General features: G+C 39.8%; 1 protein-coding gene across 1 annotated transcript in view; it reads right to left on the bottom strand.

The window, feature by feature from the left end:
• Positions 1-21,847: 21,847 nt before the first annotated feature.
• The window catches only part of FBLN1 (fibulin 1), an 83,078-nt gene continuing 81,037 nt past the window's right edge, over positions 21,848-23,888 (bottom strand). The window contains exon 17 of the mRNA XM_072334596.1: positions 21,848-23,028. Within this exon, the coding sequence (XP_072190697.1) occupies positions 22,889-23,028 (140 nt within the window). The 3' untranslated portion in view covers positions 21,848-22,888. The remainder of the gene's footprint in view (positions 23,029-23,888) is intronic.

Here is a 23,888-nt window from a genome sequence, read left to right as displayed (position 1 = left end):
TGTAAAAGAGAAACATTCTACAAGAAGCAAAGCCAACTTGCTTATATAAAGAGGCGACTTTCTTGTTCTGTTTTGTTTTGTTTGTTTGTTCATTCTTTTAATTTATAAAAATGTCTTCTTAATTCCTGTATGATTTCTCTGAGGGGAAAAAAATCACAGATCCTTGCATAACAATATAAATGAGATTCCCATGAAGCAGAAAATATTGATCAATGTAATGATTAAACAAAAAGAGAATGTGTAAGTGACTGAGGAATCTATCAAGGAAACAAATTAACGGCAGTTTATCAATGTGTCTACCTTTGAATTCTTAATAATTCACTTAGATGTGTTGCTGATGTGGACTGAGTTAGCTCTTGCTAACACTAAATGTACAGATAATGAGGTGTTTATTTCCTATTTCAATTGTTTAAAAAAAATAAATAAATCCCCAAACATCAGGCGTTAGGGTTGTTAGAGTGAGGGTACTATGGTTATTTAGGCTGTGGTTGGACTTGATGATCTTCAGGGTCTTTTTCAACCTGGGTAATTCTATGATTCTATGATTCTTTGTTCCATTTGTGAACATTTTTAAGTCTCCCTGTCTTTGAGCTGATCGAGGTTTTCCAAATTGTGGACAACCTTCAAAATCTGAATTGTTCAATACAATGAACGGCCTTCAGCTGAGCACAGATGGAAAGTAAATTGCTTTGGAAATGGAAGTTACTTGCGAATCTAGAAGCTTCCACTGGAATGATACAAGGAAGAATAAACTGCAATTGCTGTGCACAGTTGTTGCTTCCCAGTTACTGCTCGCTTCCTGAGCTCTGAGCATCAGTGCCTGTGCAGTCACTGAATCTTGGCCGTTTTGCTTTGTATTAGATGGAAAACCCTTTCACTGCATGTCAAGTTTGGTTCATAAATATTAACACAGATTTCATTTCCTTCCCATGTCAGTCTGTGAACTTATTGGAAAAAAAGACCAAGGTCTGCCCCTTAAACAAGTTCAGCACAAATACCAGTTATGGCTGTTCCCATAGTGCTCCAGTAAGGATAGGAACAGCTTGCATTTCAGTTTGTATTCATTCAGTTTCAAGCCTTTCCCCTGGTGACCAAAAGAAGGTACGCGTTCAAACACAATCAATACCTGCTGTTAGCATAGCACCAATCCATCTCCGGCAAGCTTCCAGACAGAGAGGTGTTATTTGTACTGGGTGTTGTGGAAGTGGTTAGAAGGCCATGGCTGACTGTGAAGGATGCCTAAGAACAGGGGAAAGTCTGTCTCAGGGAGTTTGGCTGTTACCAATGGGGTGAGATTTGAACCAATGGCCATCAAGCCACGGGTTCTGCAATTCATTAGTTACTTCACACACCAAGCCTCTCCATCCCACCATTTAAGATTCATCTTATTACAGAACATGTCTTTGTATCACACAGCAAAATATTGCTGGCTGCAATGCATAGATATGTGTTAGCCAGCCTGAGGCAGTAGTAGAGCTTAAAGGAACCCATTGGTAAGCCAGGATATCGAGTTCTGACATCCTTGCTAGTACATTCTTTTTAACTTGCTCCAGTTGGGAACTTTCTTGTTTAGTACTTACATTAGGTGTACACTACCTTCTCCTAGAGGAACACTCACAAATTATAGGAATAAAGCAAAAATTCCACCCATTTATGACCACCTCCATGTTCTTCCCACCTCTCCAAAAGCTGTACCACCAAACTCTCTCAAACAGCTCTGGCCACACCTGTTGTTGCAAAACGGTTTCAATGTGTGCCTTTCAGAAGAATAGAGGGATGTGAGAGGAAGCTGTGGCTACACATTAGCCAGCAGAAGCTTGACATGCACTTTGCCTGTTATCAGTTTGGAAACTGTGGAGTGGAGCAGGAAGGAGTTTCTGGTTGGTGTGCACATTTTCTCAGTTCAATTTAGCTGGAATACCACATACACATGTGGTTCATCCTCAAAAATGCCATATCAGGCCCAAAGCCAATGCAAACACCAAGTCTGTCTTCCATATATAGAGTGAAAAATAAATAATAGCTCCAGATTGCTCTAAATTAGAATGTGCATGCAAAGAGAGGGAGCAGTGAAAGGAAGGGGGCTCTGCTAGTAGTTGCAGAGTTATGCTGAATTTGGACCTTAAATAGATCATGTTGCCAAAGGCACAGCTTTTTACTCTAGCTGTCGTGCTTTAGAGTTGATCGTAATACTAACAAAACACACTCAAAAACAGTAGACCAAAGATCTCAAAGTAATGTGCCATAATTCTTTAGGATAAGAATTTGCACAGGGCTTTTGTGGGAATTAAGGTATCTGTATTCTGTGTCATTTCAAGGAGAAAGCAAGACTTCATGCCCCATTCCAATGTGAAACTTCCAGGCTTAATTCCTGGTAAAGATGTGGTAAAAAGTGTCATGATATTTTTTTGCTTTGTTTGTAGAATTGTGCAAGTCTGCAAAATGGTCTCCCCCAAACTCAGCACTTTGTAAAAATGATCAAACCTGACAATGAAACAGGCTGACATCTTCAGATCTATTTATTTTTCTTGTGCCTTGAGATCCCTTCGTGGAAATAGCGCGAATGAAAGTAAAACAAGAACTTTGCAAGAACTGCTGCAACTGAAATGGATTCAGACCAATGTTTGTTCACAACTACAGTTATGAAGAAAAGAGAAAAATTAGCTTTGTTTGCAAGTGGTAGGTCAAAAAAATTAGACTAAAAATAAGAGAGACCATATAAATGAATAAATTATTCATGGCAATTTGTTTGCCAAGCATAAATCCATGAAGTTTTCTTTGAGAATAAAGGATCCTAGTCTGGCTTTCTGGCTGGATTCCAGATAAGGTAATTACATTGTGCCTACTTAAATTTTCCCTTCAGTTCAGCATGATATATGTGTCTTCCTCTCCAAAAACTGTTGTCTAACAAATCTAAAGCCTGCCACTTATCTTTTGATGGTAGATAGTTTCAGGTTTTGTTACAAGATTCTTTATGCTCCTACACTATTAACCTTCATATTTCTTAGCCTGATAGCACTAAAAAATAGGGCTCGAGTCACAGTGTTGCTAAAACCTAATGCTTCTAGTATTTTCACGCAATTAAAAATTTTAATGTGTGAGCCTTTCCACAGAAATAGATCAGAGTTCAGCCCAGAAAGCACACAAGTTTCCCCCAACCTCTCAGAGCTTCTGTGTGCTTTTATCATTAGTCAGGAAGCAAACTTCAGTCTGGCTACCTTCCACAGATAGGAACCTTATATTTGAGTGCTTCCCTGGGGGTTTTATCTGTGTGTGACTTCACCTTTCAGACCAAGCTTGAAAACTGTTCAAAAGCAGCCAAAGGCTGTTCCTGCAGCTCCACCTTTTGGGAGCTGAGGAACAATCAGAATGCTTGGACTGATTATTTCTTTACTAGACAGGGACTTAACCTTGTTGTACTTATGGGTGATTATGATGTCTAGAATATAAGGAATAACATACGGTAGAGGTCTGAAACATGTGTAGGTTCCTCACAGAAGGCTCTGAAATGCATTTTGCTGGATGCATTCTTTTCAGAGTAGTTCCTGAAGGCCACTCACTATCAGTAGGGACACTGGCACATATACTTCTAGTTGTCATCATAAAAAGGTTTTCACCTGACCTTTCTGATCAAGATTCACTTGAAATCATTTTGCCAGATTGACGTGGGATGTAGGTAGACCATATCAAATATTACAGCATGTAATACATGCCAAGTCTGTACTATTCTTGCATGTTTAAGTTGAATTTGGTTTGCAAACCACCCTTTTCACATATAAATATGCTTGCAACCTAGAGACTCCATGCTGGAAGGTGCTGAGTTCTTTCACATCACTGGGTAATTTCTATGCTCCAGCAAGAGCTCAGGTTGTATGGTGCCTTTTAAAGAAGCCCACTACAGGGCAGGAAGAGTGTTACACCATATTGATGGGATAAAGATACTTAAAGCTTATGCAGAAAGAAATCTGGATTCCAGGAGCTACCAGACATCTGAAATTGCACTGCAGCACAAGTCTACCTCTGCTGGAAAAAAACAGGGCCGTGCAGAAGGCTGCAAAAGGTCCTAACCCAAAAGCCCACTGCACAGCATGACACACACTGCTTCTGCTGGGACTGCATTCAAGTCTGCGGTGAGATTCGAGATCAGAAGGTTCTGCAGCAGCCAAGAGTGACCTTTAGGAGAAGATCATTGCCACAGAATAAATCTCCTCACTTCTTGGTTTCATAAAGTGTAAGGATGAGTGAAAAAAGCTAATAACTCACAGATCAACAACGTAAAGCCCCTTTTACCTCTTTTTATTACCCAGCCACAGTTTACACTGCTTTGATGAATATAAAGCACACATTTGCCTTTCATCACTTTTCGTGTTCTAAACCTTGCCCCCAGACTCTGTTTCATTCTACTGAATATTATGTGTGCACAGGAGCAATTTGGTGCATATAATGATAGGCGTGATTGTTAAATTGGTTTCCAGTGTCTTTCAGGCTGCGTCCCTGAAGAATTGCAATTAAACACTTGACAAACCACAAGGCTATGTTAATCCCGCTTCAAAACTCTCCGACGGCCAGGATGGCAGCCTGCCTTACTGCTCCACCAAAGGCTGAGAGACCCAGTGTTACTTTGACTCTCCTTAAAAATACTCTGCTTTTCCCTTTGGCTCCCGGTTCAAGTTTCAGCTGTAACATTCAGCCTCAGCTCGCTCTTGCCACGTAACAATCTCCCCTTTGTTTAGCCCTGCTACCTCATTTCTCTCTATTAGCCTTTAATCCCTGTCAGGGTTTCACCTTTGCAACGATGAGGTCACAGCTCATGTTGATTGGGAAAGGAAATCCTGATGATTGTTGCTGACAGAAAGCTGATAATGCTGGTTTTGGCAGCAATAAATTCTCAGTCTCTAAATGAAGACTAATCTTTGAGCCAGAAATCAGTTCTTTCAGTAGGTTTTTTGGCCTCATTCACAAATATTTTCCCATGCTCAAGCTGCTTGACCTTTGGAGCATTGAGTGCACCTACGTTATTGTGCAGAACTGTTTTCTAGGGACCAAAATAAGCAGTCATCTATCAGTGAGAGGCAGGTGAACTTATGAAAAAAAATCAATTATATATTCCTCACTGGGAACACAGCTCTCAGGGCTCTCTGTAGCTTCTGCAACTGTAAGTGTAAAATTCATATCTGCTGCTATTCTGTCAGTATTTTTATTTCTTGGAGTGACTGTTGTCAGGAGCAGTTTGATGTTTCTTTTTTTTCAGGGCAGAAGGCACCATGCAGAGAGAAGGTAGAAGAGCAGAAGGGGTAAATGCTGTTAAATCCATGTTGCTTATCTGATGAATGATTCAATAAAGTTCTTGACTATCTCTGAGAAATGCAGATGCTTCTTATACAACATCGTAAACACTGTGTGATTCACACAGTGAATCACTTCTGTGTGATTCACCACCTTAAATCAAGCATCAACGTTGAATTGGCCCTTCTCAACTGCAGTTTCCATTATTGGCAACACCTGGGACCTCCTGCAAGAACATCTTGCCAGCAGTGAGAAGCAGGAAGTTCTCAACTGAGGAGTGGAAAAATGAAGAAAACATCACTGAGTATCCAGAGATGAAGAGCAAACAAAGTTGTCAATACCATGAAAAATCAGCTTCTGCATGTTATGTTCTCTCTGTTGCTTTTTCTGTTCTGCGAAGCAGATTTTCCTTAGCACACTGAAGGAGGTAATTATCTAATATAGTCCACCTCTGCTGCATTACCTATATGAGATAACTTCAGCTTTACCAAACACAACTTTTTTCTGAATTAATTCACTCCTGGGCAGCTGTGTCCAGGTTCGATGCTCAATGAAAATGTCGTTGAAAACTTCAGCTTGCTCTGCTGGTCCAGTCTGCTTTTGGGTTTGTTTTTTTTCCCTGTGTAGCAGGCTATGCTCACTTTTTTGATCAAAGTAACCCTGGACTTCGATCTGAATGCAATTTGAACTTTACAAATTAGGTCTCCCCCAGCTAACAAAGTGGGCATTTTACTCCTTTTCCTGCTTGCAGCAACAAAATTCCATGCTTCTGTGCACAGCTGGTAGCATTTTAGTCAGGCAATCCCTATGTAATCTATTATAATTTTTTTCTTCCTTCCACAATGTGTGGGTCTTCCAAATGGTGAAAATCAACCATCGCCTGACTATAATTCTATCCAAATACAGGTTTCAGTAGAGCTCCCTATGGGAGCAACCCAGGTGCCTGAAAACAGATGTGTAGTACCATTTGGGATGATTTAGGCTAGCTGAGATGCCCACATAGGGCTATAGGAACTATGGAAGACACGCCTTTCCGGAGAGGCAACCAGAGCCAGGGTGGGCTACAAGAGTCCCAAACATCTCAACTAATTTCAAACACCTGAATGATTCCTTCAGCACCTCCAGGAGACACCACACAATTAGAGGGGCAGATTACTTCTGAGCTCATTAGCTGAGTGCTCTGCACAAGTTTTCCCCATACATTATCAAATGTCAATAATGGATTATTTTATGATGGTATGAAAACCAATTTCACTTCAGTTCTGCGCTGGCATTCCCACCCTTGCAAGGTGGGAATCAGTATGTTTGTATTTTAAGCCTAGTGTTTACACGTAACTACTTCATCTGTCTTACACACATCAGTGTGTGCCGTATTTTTCCAGTCCTGTTGGTCTCTGGGTTGGACTGCTTAGAGGAGAAACCGAAGCTTCCTTCTATGAACTATTTTGATTTTAGGATTCTTTTCAATCTCGGATTATTGAGAACTCTAGCATTTGTTATACTTAATTTGTGTGCGAGAGAAATTTCTCCTTAGAGAAATCTGGTTGAACCAAGACCCCTGACGGGACCTGCCTCATGCTCCTAGCCACGAGCCCTCCTTCACACATTAGCATCCCACTTTCTTTTAGGGATAGCTCAGGATCTCAACAACAGCAACAAACACAACGGCCCTAGGTCAGACCAAAGGTCTAGCTCTTCATCTTGGACCAAAGGATACAAAGCAAAAAGGCATCTGCAATATAAAAAGCACAAGCAGAGAAGGTTGCCTGGCCATCCTGGTTTCTATTACCTGCCTTGGCTGAATAAGTCTGAATTTCTTTAATAACCAGAGTGTTGTTTGCAAGGCACTGGGCTGGACAGCGTATCCCTTGTTTCTGCCCTTCATTTGCATGCCCCTGGATGTTGTTGAGATGAAGTACTGAATAAATGCATGGGTAAATACACTCCAGCATAGAAGTCAAACTCAACAAAACTACTGTATCATCTATCTCTTCTGCCCTCCCGGGTTACTGAGCTTACTGTTTTGTGCTGGCTCCGTGAGCATCCAGCCATTTCTGCTACTACTATACAACTTTATTTCAGGAGGTTTAAACCTAAATACTAATATATCCTAAATGGCAGATACGTGTATAGACATGTTAATTGCTGATGGATAAAATCTCAGTAGATTCTAGTTATTTCTCCTGGACCAGATCAAACTTCTTTCTATGCATTACAAACAGCTTTCTTTGTGCATCTCTACAAGCAGTTCTTAACAAACACACTATCCTGCTTTTATTACAGATCAGTTGCAAAAAAGGACACATATTATGCTTTTAAAGTCATGCTTTCAGCATCTTGCATTTTGTACATCAATGGAACATAAAAGCTAAAAAGAAAAATGAACTAATCCAGATACTGTTGAAATGTATACCTAACCCAACCCAACTTGTGTGCTGAATCTTATCAGAAGGAAAAAAGTAAGCAGTCTAAGAAATGGGAAAACTTCCAAAGAAGAAAAATTGAGATGGAAAGTACGGGGCTACTATTCTGCAAAGCCATTTAAAGCCATTTACACAACTATGACTGAGTAATTAATGTTACCACAAAGCTTTCTCTAGTTCCACACTGAATACTTGATTCCCCCTTCAAAATGGAATCGCTTAAGCTAAACTTTATGGTCACAGCTCTGTTCTGCAGCAGCTAGATAGCACAGCTTTAATCCTTGGCAAGCATTAGAGCTGAAGAGGACTCCTGCAACAGAACAGGCTGAATGCTACACCATGACTACACGGAACAAGGTTGGGGACTGAAAATTGCCTTGAGTTTGGGAAATTTTGTATAAATAAAAGCTTTTTCTTGAAAAACAAAGAATTCATTTCATCAGTGTGTTTACCCCACTGGCTGCAGGTGTTTCTCCATCTAAGCTCATTCTCCTTTCCACAATTTACTTCTTTGCAGCACATAGTGTGCAGTTTTCTCTGCACGCCATACCTCTATTCAAGAAAATCAATGTGCTTTCAAGTAGCTTTGGAACCTGGTTTGGCCTGCCTCTGAATTTCATACAGAAATTGGGTACTCTGAAAGGATGGGGTTAGGTTTAAAAAGAAAAAAATACCTGGGCTTTATAAACCAGGAGGCTGACATATATGTATTTTTTAAAGTGATTAATTGCTAGGAAGCCATAGATCAGTACTAGCTGGCTAGCTGCTAGACCTGGGACTTCCTTATCCTTAACACCTAGAAAAAAAACTTTATGGCTTAGGAATGACAGGTCCAAAAGGGGGAAAAAAAACCTGCAAAGCCAGACCTTACCTACTTTATGGGTAAGAGGTTAAACTTTATTTCCTGTAGTGTCACCCAGGTTCTATTAACTAATTGATAAAAAGTCCACATTTTGCATTGCACAAAGAACGTAGCTGTTGTGTGGGTCTGTAGAAGAAAACTGATGGCACTGAGGGCAAAATCTGGACAAATAAATGAGAGTCACTACAAGCATAAGTACAACAAACAGTGTGTAACTTAATTCTATTGCAAAGCCAGGATATTTTTTCAATTTTAAAAAGAAAATCCCCTTAGTTATTTGTATATCCTTTGTTGTGCTTATGCAGTCTTCTAGTGTAATGAACTATATACTGTACTGCTAAATGCATCTGCGTTAAAATACCTTCCAGAGAACAACAACAACAACAACAAAAAAGACTTGTTTTACAGCACAAGTGACACAAGGTTAGCACTAATCTAGTACTAGGACAGGGAAATGGCATGCAGGGTTTGGAAATTCTTCTGAGTATTAGGAGCTTCTGAAATTGGTGTTGAGAAGAAAAGCTGCCAGGAGCACGTAACCAGTATCAGCTGTAGGTACAATCCTGAGTCATATGTGTGAGCTGAGGCTCTCCACCAGTGGCAGAATTAAGATCTTTGGTGTAAATTGGTAGGGAATTGTTGCCCTTTTGGTAGAATCCTAAGATTTTGAAGGAACAGATTCATTTTTGTAAAAAGTATCTGGTTTCAGGGGACCATTCTGTGTAAGTGTGAATGCCCAGTCCCCCAAATACTGAGGCTGAAATAGAAACGTTCAATTTTCAGCACTCCACCATAATGCCAAGGAGCCAAAGTTTGTATCCTGTGATCAAGAGAGGCTATGTTTCTCATCACAGACCATCCTATATCCAGATGGAGAGATATGTGGCATTACTTTGTGACTGACAGTCTGCAGAAGGAGCTTTGCTGTTTCCTTTTTCTGTAATATCTTTTTCCAAAGAGGTGTATTTCAATTATAATTAATTAAAAACCCAATTCATTGAAATTAATTTCATTTGAGTTTAGTTATATGAATTAGATTTGGAAACTTCTGAAGGTTTTTATGAAAATGAACAATTCAGGATTTATTCTGGCATTTTTGATCACAGATGTACCTTGTCCCATTACTCTCTCTAGAGAAAGTAGCCAGTACTGGTGTAATCGGGTTATCTAGATTTATCCATGATAGAGGCTGCTGCCCCTAGAAGGGGGGAAAATGAACAAAAACAACGGCAGCAATCTAAGGAAAGAACTTATTTTACTAAATACGAGACACAATATGATACAATATAACTACAACTACTATATCAAACAAGACAGAGAAAAAGAAAGAGAGAAAAAGAGTCCCGGAGAACCGGGGGCCTACTGCAATCTCTAGGCGACAGGCTGGAACGTTGCTGATAGAGAGAGACGGCAGGGATGGAGCGCTCCAAAGCGATAGACAGGGCGAAAAGAGGGACGTTCCAGCCTGGGAGCGAGATTATATGTGTGTCCTCCTCCTCTGGTGATTCGTCTCTGGCCGCGTTGTCCCCTGGGATATGTAGTTTCCTCCAAGAGCTGAGTACTCGGGATGCTGCCATTCCACAGATCTGGAGCATGAACCTTCCACACTTCCGCATACCCTCTGTTACACTTCCACATACCCTCTGTTACACTTCCACATACCCTCTGTTACACTTTCTTATACCACCAAAACAGTTCATACCGCACATGATGTCATGATGTAGAATATTGACAGCACAAAACCATGACAACTGGGTAACTGGGTTGGGTACATGATGATTCTTCCCAGGGATACTCTCCCATCCTCCAGAAATTTGCAGCTCAGAGTTCCTGAGAAATAGGAAAAGCCTTGGCATACCCTTCCATGAATTATTCTTCCAAAATCTGAGTAGCCACTTTTGTAACTTATTGAACTTCCAGTATCTACAGTGTTCTGGAGCAAGGAACTCCACAGCTGAATTACCCACTCTGTGAAAAACCACTTTCTTTTTGTGCATTCTCAGTCTAACCTCTGCTAATCACACACCATCACAAACATTACTGATCTGTGCTTATGTAATGCTAAGTGGACTCAAATAGTACATACTATCTTATTTAGTGTTAAGTTCCCACATGACTGTCATTATCATAAAAGCTAAACACGCCTTGTGTCACAATGAGCTTACTACAGCAATATCTCTGAAACAAGAGGAGTGAAAGTGTTATTGGCTTTAACATTTTAAGTTTGCACTGTTACTGCACTTCTGCAATTATCTCCTGATTTTCCCGACCTACTCTGCTTTGGTTTGCCCTTTGGAGAAGTCATAACAAAACTGGAATCAACCTGAATGAAACTGAACCAGAGATGCATACCACTGTGCTCTAGTCTCATGGACACTTATTGCGAAGGATTAGACTTGACTTCACCAAAGGGAAAAACTCTCTGTAGGAAGGATGGACATGAGTGTCAACTCCTTATCCTCAGTTGTTTTGGTCTTCAGCTCTCATCATTCCATTTCACTACTTGCTAGTGTAGACAAAGCCCAAGCAAATTGCTCATTTTCATAGATTGTATGTCAACAGCACTGGGAAGACAGCTCAGCCCTTCCGAGTTTCCTTTCATCTCTTCAAGACATTCAACACAATCACATGTGCAGTTATATATAACTTACTGCATCCAAACAGCTCAGGTTAGATATAACCACACGTCAGGATGCACATCTGCTCTACCACCAGCTGTGGTCAGACAAGATTCCCCCCATTTGCATGGGCCTATCCTTCACATCTTTCTTTTCCACAGTAAAGTCCCTTTCCTTCCATCAGTGAGTACCACAGTGAAATGGGACGATTCTACCCACTGACTTCTGACAAACCAAATTAGTTGTGGATGATGATATAGCATGACTAATAATAGGTCAGCAGTGCACATACTGTGAGGCCAGAAAAAATATAACATGGTGATGACAGCCTGTTGGTGCTGAAAGAATAAATTGCCAGTGCTGCTTTTCAAAGGAGATTTATTGACCATGAGCTGAAGGTGAAGAGGCTGCAAGTCTTTCTACCAGTAGACTTTCATCCACCGTATAACAAGTGACTATTTTATCTACTCTGTAGGTGGTTTACAGTCAGTTGATTCATAGTTCACTGATATCCTATAAGATATTAACTTCTCTATGCCTATCAGCATTTCTGTTTCTCTTTCTTTGAGGGGCCAATACCATTGTCATTTGGTTTGAATTTTATGTGTATAAACTCTGGTTTAATTGTAAGGCTGGGCAGCAGGAAAATGCAACTTTATAGGAAATCAAATATATTTTTGGTATTGTGTTGGTTTTTTTTTTTTTTGTCAAGAAAGATTGATATTTTTTGATATGCATTTCTGTACATATTTTGGTGTGTATTTACTTATTTGTGTTACAGCCAGGTTTAATGACTTGATTAAAAAAGCCACAGATCTGCCTTGACTCTTACAGACAACTTCACTGGGTATCTGTGGACATTCAGAAGCCTGGTGATGTGGAAGATGACTTTGAATCTGCAGAACCTATCAGATCTTCATTTGTTTTTCTCCCCAGGAATTTCCATCGTAGTGAATAAGAAAGATTGCTGATTTATTATAAAGGATTTATTGCATTTAGGATTGTAAAAGAGTGAAAACGAAAAGACAAAAAGGCAGAGTGAAAGTAAGGCAGAGAGAGATTCAGCCATTAATGGAATCGTGAGTCTTCTCTAGTCAAAACTAATGCAAATGCTCCACTGACTCCAGGGAAGCCATCATAGGCCATGAAACACAAATGGAAGAATCTATTAGAAGCATTGTCTGGACAAGATCTTTGTGAAGTGTAAGTTCAGAGATGGATATTAGTCAGCCATTTTACCATGTTGCTTATCTTAGCATTCCTTATCTGAATCTGAGTGATGTTTCATACAGTGTTTACTAGCTGCAGAACAGAGTTCACATTGACACAGTTGCTTGTATGATATTTCAAAGAATTACTAAGGGGTATGGCATATACCAAAGAGCTATACAGTGCATGGGGTAAGATGACTTAAGTACATAATTAGTCTTGCAAAGGAAATTAAATAAGCTGAACATAAATACCAAGTTGGTATATGCCTGCTTTTTCAGAGCCCTTAAAAAAAAAAAAGTAAACTCTTTAGCATACTGCAAATAATTACACTCTTGTATTTCCTTTAATCTCACATGCGTAGGATGTGGTTTAAAGATGATTTGTTGAACTTACTAGCATCTGATAGTTCCTGATATTGTGTTTTAAGTTAGTCATAGCTCATTTCGTTATATCTAGGCTTTACCTGTCTATTTTATTATGACATCCTTTTGTTATTCATTATCCTTACTGCAGCTACCCTGTCTGTGTTGATTTTTTCCAAATGCTGATGATCTAGAGCAGAACTGAATCCTGTACCCCTGACTTGAGCTGTGAGCACAGGTAACCCTAGAACCATTTTGACTTCCAGTCATTTCCCAACCATATTAACAAAACACGGAAAAAGCACCTGTAACAGTCTTGAGATGGTGTAGTGTCCCTCCCACTCTAGGGATCTGCTGGTGTAATCAGGTTACTCTATCACACCCTTCTTTGACTGAACTCAGATTCCAGCCAAATGGAGCAGAATGGCATGAGTGTTACATTGATGGCCTTTTTGTATAGAGTTGATGTAGTTTCCTGTGTTATAATATTAACTTGATTTTGTAAAATTTATCTCTATGTATATTTACAAATATATATTTTTATATAATATGCACATTAATGGAGACTAATAAAGCATGACTTAAAAGAGGATGGAGAATATTTTCATTCCTGCCTCACCAGTAAGCCATCCTGAACCCTAATCTCAGGGTGTTTCCTGTGAACAGGGAAAAATATTCATACAACTCTTTTGTATATAATGGAAAAATAATAGGATTTAAGCTTCCTAGATTGCTGCTGGTAGTTCCTACTGACAGATCCCTAAAGATGGAAGTACTTCAAGCAGAGATCACCCTGAGCACAGTTTTGGGCAGACTGGAAGGTCTGATGCTGTTCCTATTAAGAACCAGACAAGTGATAGCACTTCTCATCCATACTGGAGTTTGTGGTTTATACATGACTTATCCGATTAACATACAGGTAGCATCTATCGCATGGCCTTTACACGGATAGTATTGGGCAGCCACTCAAACACCTACCTGTAAACCCACTGCACCAAAATTACCTTCACCAGATGAAAAAGGTAGAAACAAATAGATAAACTGTCAGTTCTCCCCATTTCCTTGTTAAATCTTCCTGCCTACATTGCTGTGCCACTTTGATCAGTCTTGGTTTTAATATTTATTGTATATTTATTGAAGTCCTATATCATATGTTACGACAAATCAGTTTTAGCTTCTCTCTATAACGCTCTCTCAGTAAGCTGTTTGCTTGCAAATCTGGGTTTTGTGAAGAAATAATAATAAATTATATAAATATATAAATTATATATATAAATTATATAAATATATAAATTAATAATAAATTAATCACATTCTGCCAATGTCCTTCAGTAAGAGCAATCTTTCAGTCACCCACACACAACAGCTAACTCTGGCCAGACAGCAAAAACAAAGTCAAGCCTGAACCAACAATGAATTCAGTCTAACCCACCTGAGAGGAATTCAGGGCAACCTACATTTTGTTGAACGGCACTGATGCACACTTTTTGGCTGGCTAAGAACAGTGCTTTGCTGCACATCATGTCCACATGTCTTCTTCATCCATGTAACTTAGGTCTCTTCCTGACATGGATCCAGAAGCTATACAAACATGTTGGCATGAAGGGGCAACCCAGCTCACTTCAGCTTAATTGGTACAAACATCAGTAGATGAAGTGCTCTTTCCCTGTTCCCAGCTGTTTCCCAGCTTACAGAGCTGGAGGTAGAACAGGGGATAGCACGAATGTGAACGAGAACTTCCTTACGGTGAGGGTGACGGAGCACTGGAACAGGCTGCCCAGGGGGGCTGTGGAGTCTCCTTCTCTGGAGATATTCAAGACCTGCCTGGACGCCTACCTGTGTGACCTGGTGTAGGGAACCTGCTTTGGCAGGGGGTTTGGGCTCAGAGATCTCTGGAGGTCCCTTCCAACCCCTACAATTCTGTGATTCTGTGTGAGGTTTAGTTGAGGTAAAGATCAAATGGAATTATAAGGGAATTACAAACATTCATAGAAAGGTGAGCAGGCAGGAGTAAATGAGTTAGAAAGAGTCCAGCTGCCTGCATGAGCTGAAGAAATATCACTGAAATAAGTCTCATATGTACAACTCAAGACAAAATGAACCTCACAATTACTGAGGAAAGTGAACTGATAAGGACTGATGAAAAGCCTACAAAAATTAGTGGCTATGAATCAGGTCTTTAATCCAAAAGAGGCGAAGTGCATCATGAAGTTTAAGACTACAGAGACCATTTCTGCCTATATTTTGTGCAGCTGCTTACAAAGTACTTTGTCATCTGCTGGCTGCTTGCATACAGCCGATAGCCTGATGTTTCCTAGTAAACTGGACAAATGGTCACCAGCTCAGTATGCACAAACGTACAGCAATTTTTCCACTTTAGAAGGGAAAAAACATTCTTTACTAATTTCTAAATACTAGACAGCTGGCCGCAGTTAAAACACCAATCTAGTACTTTCTGGTTAGCCTTACTTAAACACATATTTGTAATTTTCAAAACCTAAACTGTAGTTATGGAGTTATGATGGTATCCATTACACTGGTGCTTTTTTATCATTATTACAACTTCTGCCCAGAACGCTGGCAATATTAGAACAATCCAGCAGCATATAATTTAGCTTGCATTGCATCCAGAGATGAGGGTGGTCTCTCAGATCAGGTTCGAGGTCATAGATGGGGCAGGTTCGGAGAAAGTCACTTTTGCCTTTTTCAGGGTCAGTATGGCTGGGGGAACCAAGCCTCTTTTATCAACTCCCTCTCACCAGCCCCATGTGACCTGCACCACATCTCACCTGCGTAAGGAACATCAACTCATGGCACATCAAAAGAGCTAATCACCATCCTGCAGATCAACATGCACCTATCATGCTGTGCTAATTGCCAGGCCAAAACATCTATCACCACTGGTGTCAAGCAAGATACAACTATTTTTCTTTCATTTTATTTCTTTAATATAAAGGGGTTGAGGGAATCCATTTCCACCAGACCAACAACCCACTTCTCTCACATGTACTCACAGAGAAACCCTCAGAAAAACAGATCTGGAAGCAGCAGGAAGAAAGTGTATTTATATCTTACCATAAATAATGTATTACTTCTCATAATTTTCCTGTCTTCATCTGTGGAACTATTTCATAGAATCATAGAATCATAGAATCATAGAATCATGGCAAGGCCTGGGCTGAAAAGGACCGCAATTATCATCTTGTTTCAACCCCCCTGCTATGTGCAGGGTCGCCAACCACCAGACCAGGCTGCCCAGAGCCACATCCAGCCTGGCCTTGAATGCCTCCAGGGATGGGGCATCCACAGCCTCCTTGGGCAACCTGTTCCAGTGCATCACCACCCTCTGGGTGAAAAACTGCCTCCTAATATTTAACCTAAACCTCCCCCATTTCAGTTTAAAAACATCCCCCCTTGTCCTAACACTATCAACCCACGTAAACAGTTGTTTATTCTGGTCTCATTGTTTTCTCTGGGATCTGCCCATACAGACATGCTCAGAGGGCTGTGTGCAGCAGTTTTAGCTGGACCCTGTGCCATTCTGTGGATGAAGCCCTCAAAAATACCATTTGCCACAAATATGGAAGCTCAGTGATTCCCTCTGCCGCCTGTCTTCCAACACGAAGTGACAAAGTACCATCCCAAATGGGAAAACACTAGAGAAAAGGGGCTTCTGTATCTTTTCTATTGCCCCATATTGGCTATTCCACCTTAAAATGAAGAAGTACATTGATTTAATTGTTAAGAAAAAGAAAGAGAGAGGGTGGGCATGAACTGTCCCTCACAGGTGTCCATCCTGGCATAATCCGGAAATGCCCCAATAAAATCTTTGGGATATGAACCCAAGACGTGCCTCTGGTTATCTATCAGGATCCTAGGGTAGTTTTTTTTTCTGCGGTTCTTCAAGGTCTCTCCTGTGGGTCTGGTGGACTCATTTAACTCCAATTGCTTAGTTTCAAGTAAACACTTGAAACAGTGATAGAAGAGAAAGTAAAGAGCGGAGAGTAAGAATAAGGAAAGGGAGAAGAGAGTACAACAAATTGAAGGGGTTGGGGAAGATGAAATAGGATAAGGTGAAAGCAAAAGAGGGGCTTATTACAGAACAGATAGTGCATTATTAGCCCCAGCAGGAATGAAAAATCTTTCATCAGATCAATGATTTTGGAGACTTGGTGGGTGTACTTTATGTCTCTCTTGTCTGGGAGTAGCAATTTCTACACAGCCTCACACCTCCTGAGCTCACCACAGGCAGCAGGGAACAAAGACGCTCAGAAACGATCCTGGGAAGGGCTGTGGAATTCCATGCAAGTCGCAGAGCAGAGTAACGCTCAGCGCCCAGCCGCACGGGTAATTTGAGGAAAGAGCCTCCACAGGCACGTGGTGAGGCCCAGCAGCCTGGCCGTGGTGGCCAGGGGCAGAGGTGCAGAGGGCAGTGAGGGTGTGGTGGGCCTGCATGGGTGTCAGAAACCTCAGGAAGAGCCAGGGTGTGAGGCGTTAAATCAAACTGTGGGACCTCCTGGTAAAGCAGCATTTGTTCCCTGGCTGAGTGTGCACTGGCCAACCAGAAGTGGCTCTGGCATTATTATCAAAACTGTGTTCACTTCAGGCTTCAGCCAAGACAGAACAATCAAGTGCTATTTGTGAGGGTGACTGACTGCAACCCTTGGAACAAGCATCTGGAGGAGTCCTCATCTGACATCTTTTAAAGAGCCAGCAAAAATCCCGGTGGAGGGAAAGAGCTATTTTCTTTCTTTTTTTTTTCCCTTTCAGACAGAACGGCCTATTCCACAAATCAGGAGGAGTGTATTTAATTAGCTCAGACTCTGTCTTAAACCTACTGAAAAACAAAAATAGATCTGCAGCCAATGGACCCCAAACCAAACCTTTCTATTGAAAACACTTTCCAAATGGGAACACATCGTAGCAAGACAGTAGGTATGCCTGCAGTAGAAAAACTGCAGAATGCTTCTATAAGCAGATTTTCATTTCTTTTTTTTTAATTGTTAAACTTTTTTTAATAGTTAAACTTAAGGAGAACGTTTATATATTTAGATTGTACTGAATTCCAACAGCCTTGTTTCAGATTCTGTTAGAATCATCATATCATAGAATCATAGAATGGCTTAGGTTAGAGGGGATCTTAAATATCACCTAGTTCCATCCCTGCTGCCATAGCAGGGCTGCCAGACAATAAATCAGGCTGCCCAGCATCCCATCCGTTTTGGCCTTGAATGCTTCCAGGGATGGAGCATCCACAACTTCTCTGGCCAACCTGTTCCAGTGCCTCATCACCCTCTGAATGAAATATTTCTTCTTGGCATCTAACCTAAATCTCCTCTCTTTTAATTTTAAACCATTTCTTTTTGTCCTATCAGTATCAGATTGTGTAAAAAGATGGTCCCAGTCCTGCCTGTAAGCTTCCATCAAGCACTTGAAGGTCGCAATGAGATGTTCACAAACACTTCTTTTCTCCCAGCTAAACAAGGTCATCTCCCTCAACTTTCTTTTCATAGGAGAGTTCCTTGATTATCTTTGTGACCCTCCTCTGGACCCACTCCAACAGCTCCTCACCTGTCCCGTACTGAGGGCTCCAGGCTTGGGCACAGTACTCCAGATGAGGCCTCACAAGGGCAGAGGAGTGGGGGCAATCACCTCCCTCTTCCTGCTGGCCACCCCTCTTTTGATGCAGCCTAGGATACAGTTAGCCTCCTGGACTGCAAGTGCACACTGCTGACTCATGCCCAGCTTCTCATCCATCAGGACACCCAGGTCCTTCTCCACAGGGCTTCTCATAATCAGGTCAATACTGGCTGACATAAATCAGCTGGTATAACCTGTACAGAAATAAGAGTTAATAATGTTGAATATTATTGTTTCATTGTGGTTTTTTGTTGTTGTTGTTTGTTTTTTGTTTTTTTGGGATTTTTTTTTTCCATAGATCTGTTACAGTTAACTTTTTTTTTTTTTCCTAAAAAATTCTTAGGATAATATTTGTAAGAATAGCAGAAAAAAATGGGAAGGTTTTGATGATGATAACAGTGCATTGCATAACAAGGCTTTGGATAGATGAGGAACTTGGTTTTGGGGGTTCACAGTGAATCAAGGTAGTGGACTTCTATGATGGATTGATGGCATTGGTAGATATAGGAAGAGCACCTGGTATCATTTATCTGGACTTCAGTAAGGCTTTTGACATGGTTCTGCACCACATGCTTATCTTGGAATTGAAGAGAGATTGATTCAAAGGCTGGACTAATAGGTGGATAAAGAATTTGTTTGATATATAACTATATATCTAACTCTGTTATAGGCAGAGGGCTGTTGTCAATGGCTCTGTGTCTGGGTGGAGGCCAGTCACAAGTACATTGATAAAGTACCAGTCTTAGAAATGGTGCTTTATCAATGGCATAAACAGTAGGATTGAGTAAACCCTCAGCAGCTTTGCCAATGACACCAAGCTGAGCAGCACAGCTGCCTTGGTGCCAGTCTTCAGAACTAGACACAAACTGAATTCACTTCATTTACCAGCATGTATAGTTTTAAGTGGCCTGAAGTAAGAGCTGTTATCCACATATATTTGTTAATCCAACAGAGCAGCTGTTGAGTCTGGAAACCAACTCTATTCTTTTAAACTGACAAGGATGTAGCAAGACAACTGCACTGAACCTGCTTCCATAAGGAGTGCAGTCTGCCATGTGCTGGTGATACTGCTATGACTTAGCCTGCTCCAGAACTCAGCCTGCACCAGGTTTTTCATTACTCCCTGCCTTGCACAAGGCAAGCTCCCTCACACAGGGGATTTCACATGGGTCATGTTTACAGCTTTGATTGATTACATGTGTTCAGTCATTGAAGCAGTCCTGAACAGGATAGACAAAATGGATGCTATAATATTTTTCATGGGCGTAGTGTGATTTTGTGGTTGAGACAGGAACACGTTAATGCTGCACAAGCTCTAAATAACATACATATTCACAGTGATGACAAGCTATTTGCCATGCTGCATCATTGCAGTCAGTCACCATTGGCTTCCAAGTGTTACCATACACTGCAGTTAGGAAAGTTAATCTGGAATGATACACAGCATTTCTCTCAAATAGCGAAACAACTTTTGTCATCACTGCACCAGCAGTACATGTAACATACTCATCTGAGCTTTGTTATGAAACATGTTTGTTCTCTATTGCTATTGTCCTGGTCTTCAAAGCCCTTTGTACAAGTAGTAGCTGTGCTACGATTACATGTACTGTGTTATTTTGTCTTCTCTATCTGCTAATAAATTACAGATTCATTAAGAAGTGCTTTTTTAACTGACCAAGTAAGAAGTAGACCAGCTTGATAGCAAAACGATATGAAGTATTCCTGTTTTGTTATTCATCATTTTATTTACTTAAGTAAGACTGAAGATATGGCCCTGCTTACTCAGGGACAGCTCTGTACACATAGTTTTTCAGCCAAACTGCCCTAATCCCCCTAGAAATAACTCTGAAATATCTGTACTTGTTTGTTATTATTACTCATTCTTCTAGTGGTGTATGCTTATTTTTCTGGGGCACGTGACATCATTCTGTGTGTGAGTCTCAAAGAGCAGACCAATAAACAGTCGGCAGTGCACACTTATTCCTTTGTTTTCAGCAAAATGCTCATTTACATGTGATTCTCAGTGTCCCCAGGATTAAAATGTTTTGTATCTAATCAATCCAAATGGAGCCCAGCAATAGAAAAGCCCTTGAAGTGAGGGGATCTCAGTGGCTATTTCTAATCACGTTCTTCCACTTGAACAGTTTTAATGATTTTCCAATAAAAATTAGAAATAGTTTTACTTTGTCCCATTTACAACAAATTATAGTTTATTGTGACAAGTTTAGAAGACACAAATACTTAATCTTTCCTATGGAGTTTTCCAGATATTCTGTGCTGGTCTACTAAAAGTTAGGACATGTCAGACTGACCACGGCATTAAGCACTCGCTCCATTTTTGATTATACACAGAACAAAACTGTCCACTGGATTAACATTCTCACATGACAAGAAGACCATTTAAAAAGGTGGTTGCAATTCTTTAAGTGTTATTTGGGACAATGTAGGAAAACAGTTTTTTAAGAAGTATCAGCAATCCTTTTTCTACCCTATATTTACTCAAAAAATGTAGAGAGAAGAAAGGGAGAGGTGTGTGGTGCTGTGTGGTTTCTGCTTCGCAAAAAATAAATGTGTAAATTGGATTGTTCACCAGATTGATCCTAAAATTAGACTTCTGCTGTCCCAAATTTCTTTCCACTGCAAGTAAATACCATGTACAGAGGAAATCAAGCAAATAAAATTACAGTTTAGAAAATAAGATGGAAAGAGATTTTGTATTTTTGGTACTAAGGCTACTTAGTTTCCTACTCTGGCAAGAAAAAGAACTTGGCAACACAGTTGGAGTCTTCCATCTTCTTTTTCTTGGAGCAGAAGATAATATTTAATTTCCATTCTAAATCAGAATTACCTATGCTGGTAATCACTGAAATCAACTCTCTTAATTTGGAGTTTTCCAGAATCCCCTTAAGGTGGGTAACTGATGAATGCTACAAACATATCTGTAGCAAATATATCTGTTTCACAATGATTTAGTGAAATCTGACTGTAGAGGCAGCCACTGAAAATACTTACAGTATATTCATCTGAAGTTATCCTAAAAAGCAGTTGAGGTATAGGGCTGAGATTCTCTGTAAGTGCACAGAGGGAACCAAACACTGCCAAGAGGGTAATCTTTACTCGACACTTGTTTATGAAAATGTGCAATCATAAAATCTGAATTTATAGAATGAGATAGCTGCAGGCAGAGAATTTTCCCTACCACAGAGAACTGCATGAAGGCTTCTGTATGTTCACAGTAAAGTTGCTATGGTCATTTATTTGCGGTAGATCAGAGTGGACTGTATCTTTTAGTCTAACTTAAAAGATCATCCAGGTCAGTGGAATGATTCCCTTTAGCTTGAGGGGCTTTTATGTAAAGTTAAGAGGCAAAAATATAATATATACATATAATTAACTTCCTTACTATACTGTTTTTCTGGTAAACAGAAACCATAGCACACATCTGAGTTTTTCCCATTTGACTTTCTTTATTTTTATCATATCTTAACAAAAGTGACAAATGAAACATGGAGCTATTTATATTTGGTTCTGTAATAAAAATGATACATTACTTCGATGCCCCAAAATTACATTAAAAATTCATTTATTTATGAACGTTTCATTGTATTAGTACATATGCCTTGATTTGGTGCATAGCAGGTGTACAGCTTAACATGCTCATCTGAATACCAACTTTTTAAAAGGTGTCAAGCTTTACTCTATGATAAGACAGGAGATACAGTTTTGAATTTCCATGTATTGCTGCGTACAGATGAGACTGGAATTTAAGCAATATTCATTACCCTTGTAACAAATAATTTCACTGAGAGGTATTTGTTTAATTAGAATCAAACATAACTTTACAATCAAATAACAAGTTTAAAAAAAAATTCTTAATATGTGCAATATCTTGTTAGTCTCCTACTATTCCTAATTCTTTTTGTACTTTCTTTTGTAATCATAGCTGAATACCTAGGCTAAACATTTCAGAAATGATTAGTAGTTTGGGGTGCCCATCCAGAATTACTCTACTGGAGCCCAAAAGTGAGTATCTGGCTCTTTCTGATGATCTAACTCCTTCAAAGTAATTTACGTGGAGCTGAAATAACTAATCCTTACCAAATTTCTTCCATCCAAAGATATCATATATTCATCCCAGTGAACTCTGACATGTAGTTTGTTCCACATCCTCAGTCGCTCTGGTTATCAGGCCAAGGAGCAATAGTTAAGTCTGCATAAACATTTAGGAAAGTTTTAAATTTCACTAGGCAGTTGAGCACTTTCACACACTACTTATTTATACACACAACTAAATCAGCTCATTTAATTTGCCCCACTCTATGTCTAATCAACGTAACGTTATTTTGCTTAAACCAAGAAACAAATATTTAAGAATAAAACAACAACAACTCTACTGGGTTTTACAAACAAGTATATGACATATAGTTGCTTGTTGTAATGACTTAGGTTGGAGCAGCTTGCTTGTCTGGGTCCTTAACAGCACTCTCAGAACCAGTACTCAGAGACAAAGATGTGAACATTGACAATATTACGATGAGATACCACTCCACCCATGACGTAGTTCATCTCCAGTTTCAGGATGGCATGGAAAGGTCCAACAATGGGTCTCACTTGACGTACCACACCTGTTGGGACAGAGAGAGGTTGCTGAGATTAACAGGAATCAAATGGGCTCGTATGAGTTGTGTAGCCTGTTTTGTTTCTGCAAGAGAAAATCTCCATTTCTGATACAGCTGAAAGAAAACGACTTTACCAACAGGATCAGTACATTGCTTGCAAGAAAGCTTGCAATATAAGAATAAAATATATATATGTACTGCTCAAAATGTCTTGCAGAACATTTAGAAATAGTGCTAAAATGCTGCTAATGGCAGAAAAACTCTATATTCTGAAATCATAATTAATTTTATTCTTTATTCAGAGAGACAAAGTCTGCACAAGCTGGAAAAAAGCTCAAGTTGGACTCTGTTGAAAACTCAAATGTCCTGTTAAAAGCTCTACTTATGTGATAGCAAATCTGACTGCAAAAAAATCAAAACCATTTCACGATGGTGTGTTTGTTGAACAACGTAAGGAAAGCATAGCAGATATATGCCCTGATTAAAAGAAAAATGAATTTTTCTGAAATCAGTTTGTCAAACCAGACTGTAGTCAGCTGAAGTGAAGAAAACAGGAAAATGTACTGAAAATAATAATAATTCTAATTGGAGAGTAAAGCTGCTAATTTCAAATTTTATGCTTATGTGATTGTTGAAAGTATTGATGCTACAGATATGGCTCGACTGGCCATTTTCATTAGCAGTATTGATAATGAATATAATGTCACTAACCAAATGGATTTTTTGATGACAATGAAATACACAACTAAATCATGAAGCAGTAAAAAAATAAATTAAATTGATTTTCTTTACCCTTTGTCAACATATCTGATACAGCTACTGCTGGTGGCGCAGTGATGGCTGGGAAAAAGGAGGGACTTGTAAAA

This window comes from Excalfactoria chinensis, chromosome 1 (assembly GCF_039878825.1).
Source record: "Excalfactoria chinensis isolate bCotChi1 chromosome 1, bCotChi1.hap2, whole genome shotgun sequence".
In the NCBI taxonomy this organism is placed as follows: domain Eukaryota; kingdom Metazoa; phylum Chordata; class Aves; order Galliformes; family Phasianidae; genus Excalfactoria; species Excalfactoria chinensis.
This window is presented reverse-complemented; position numbering and strand designations above follow the sequence as displayed.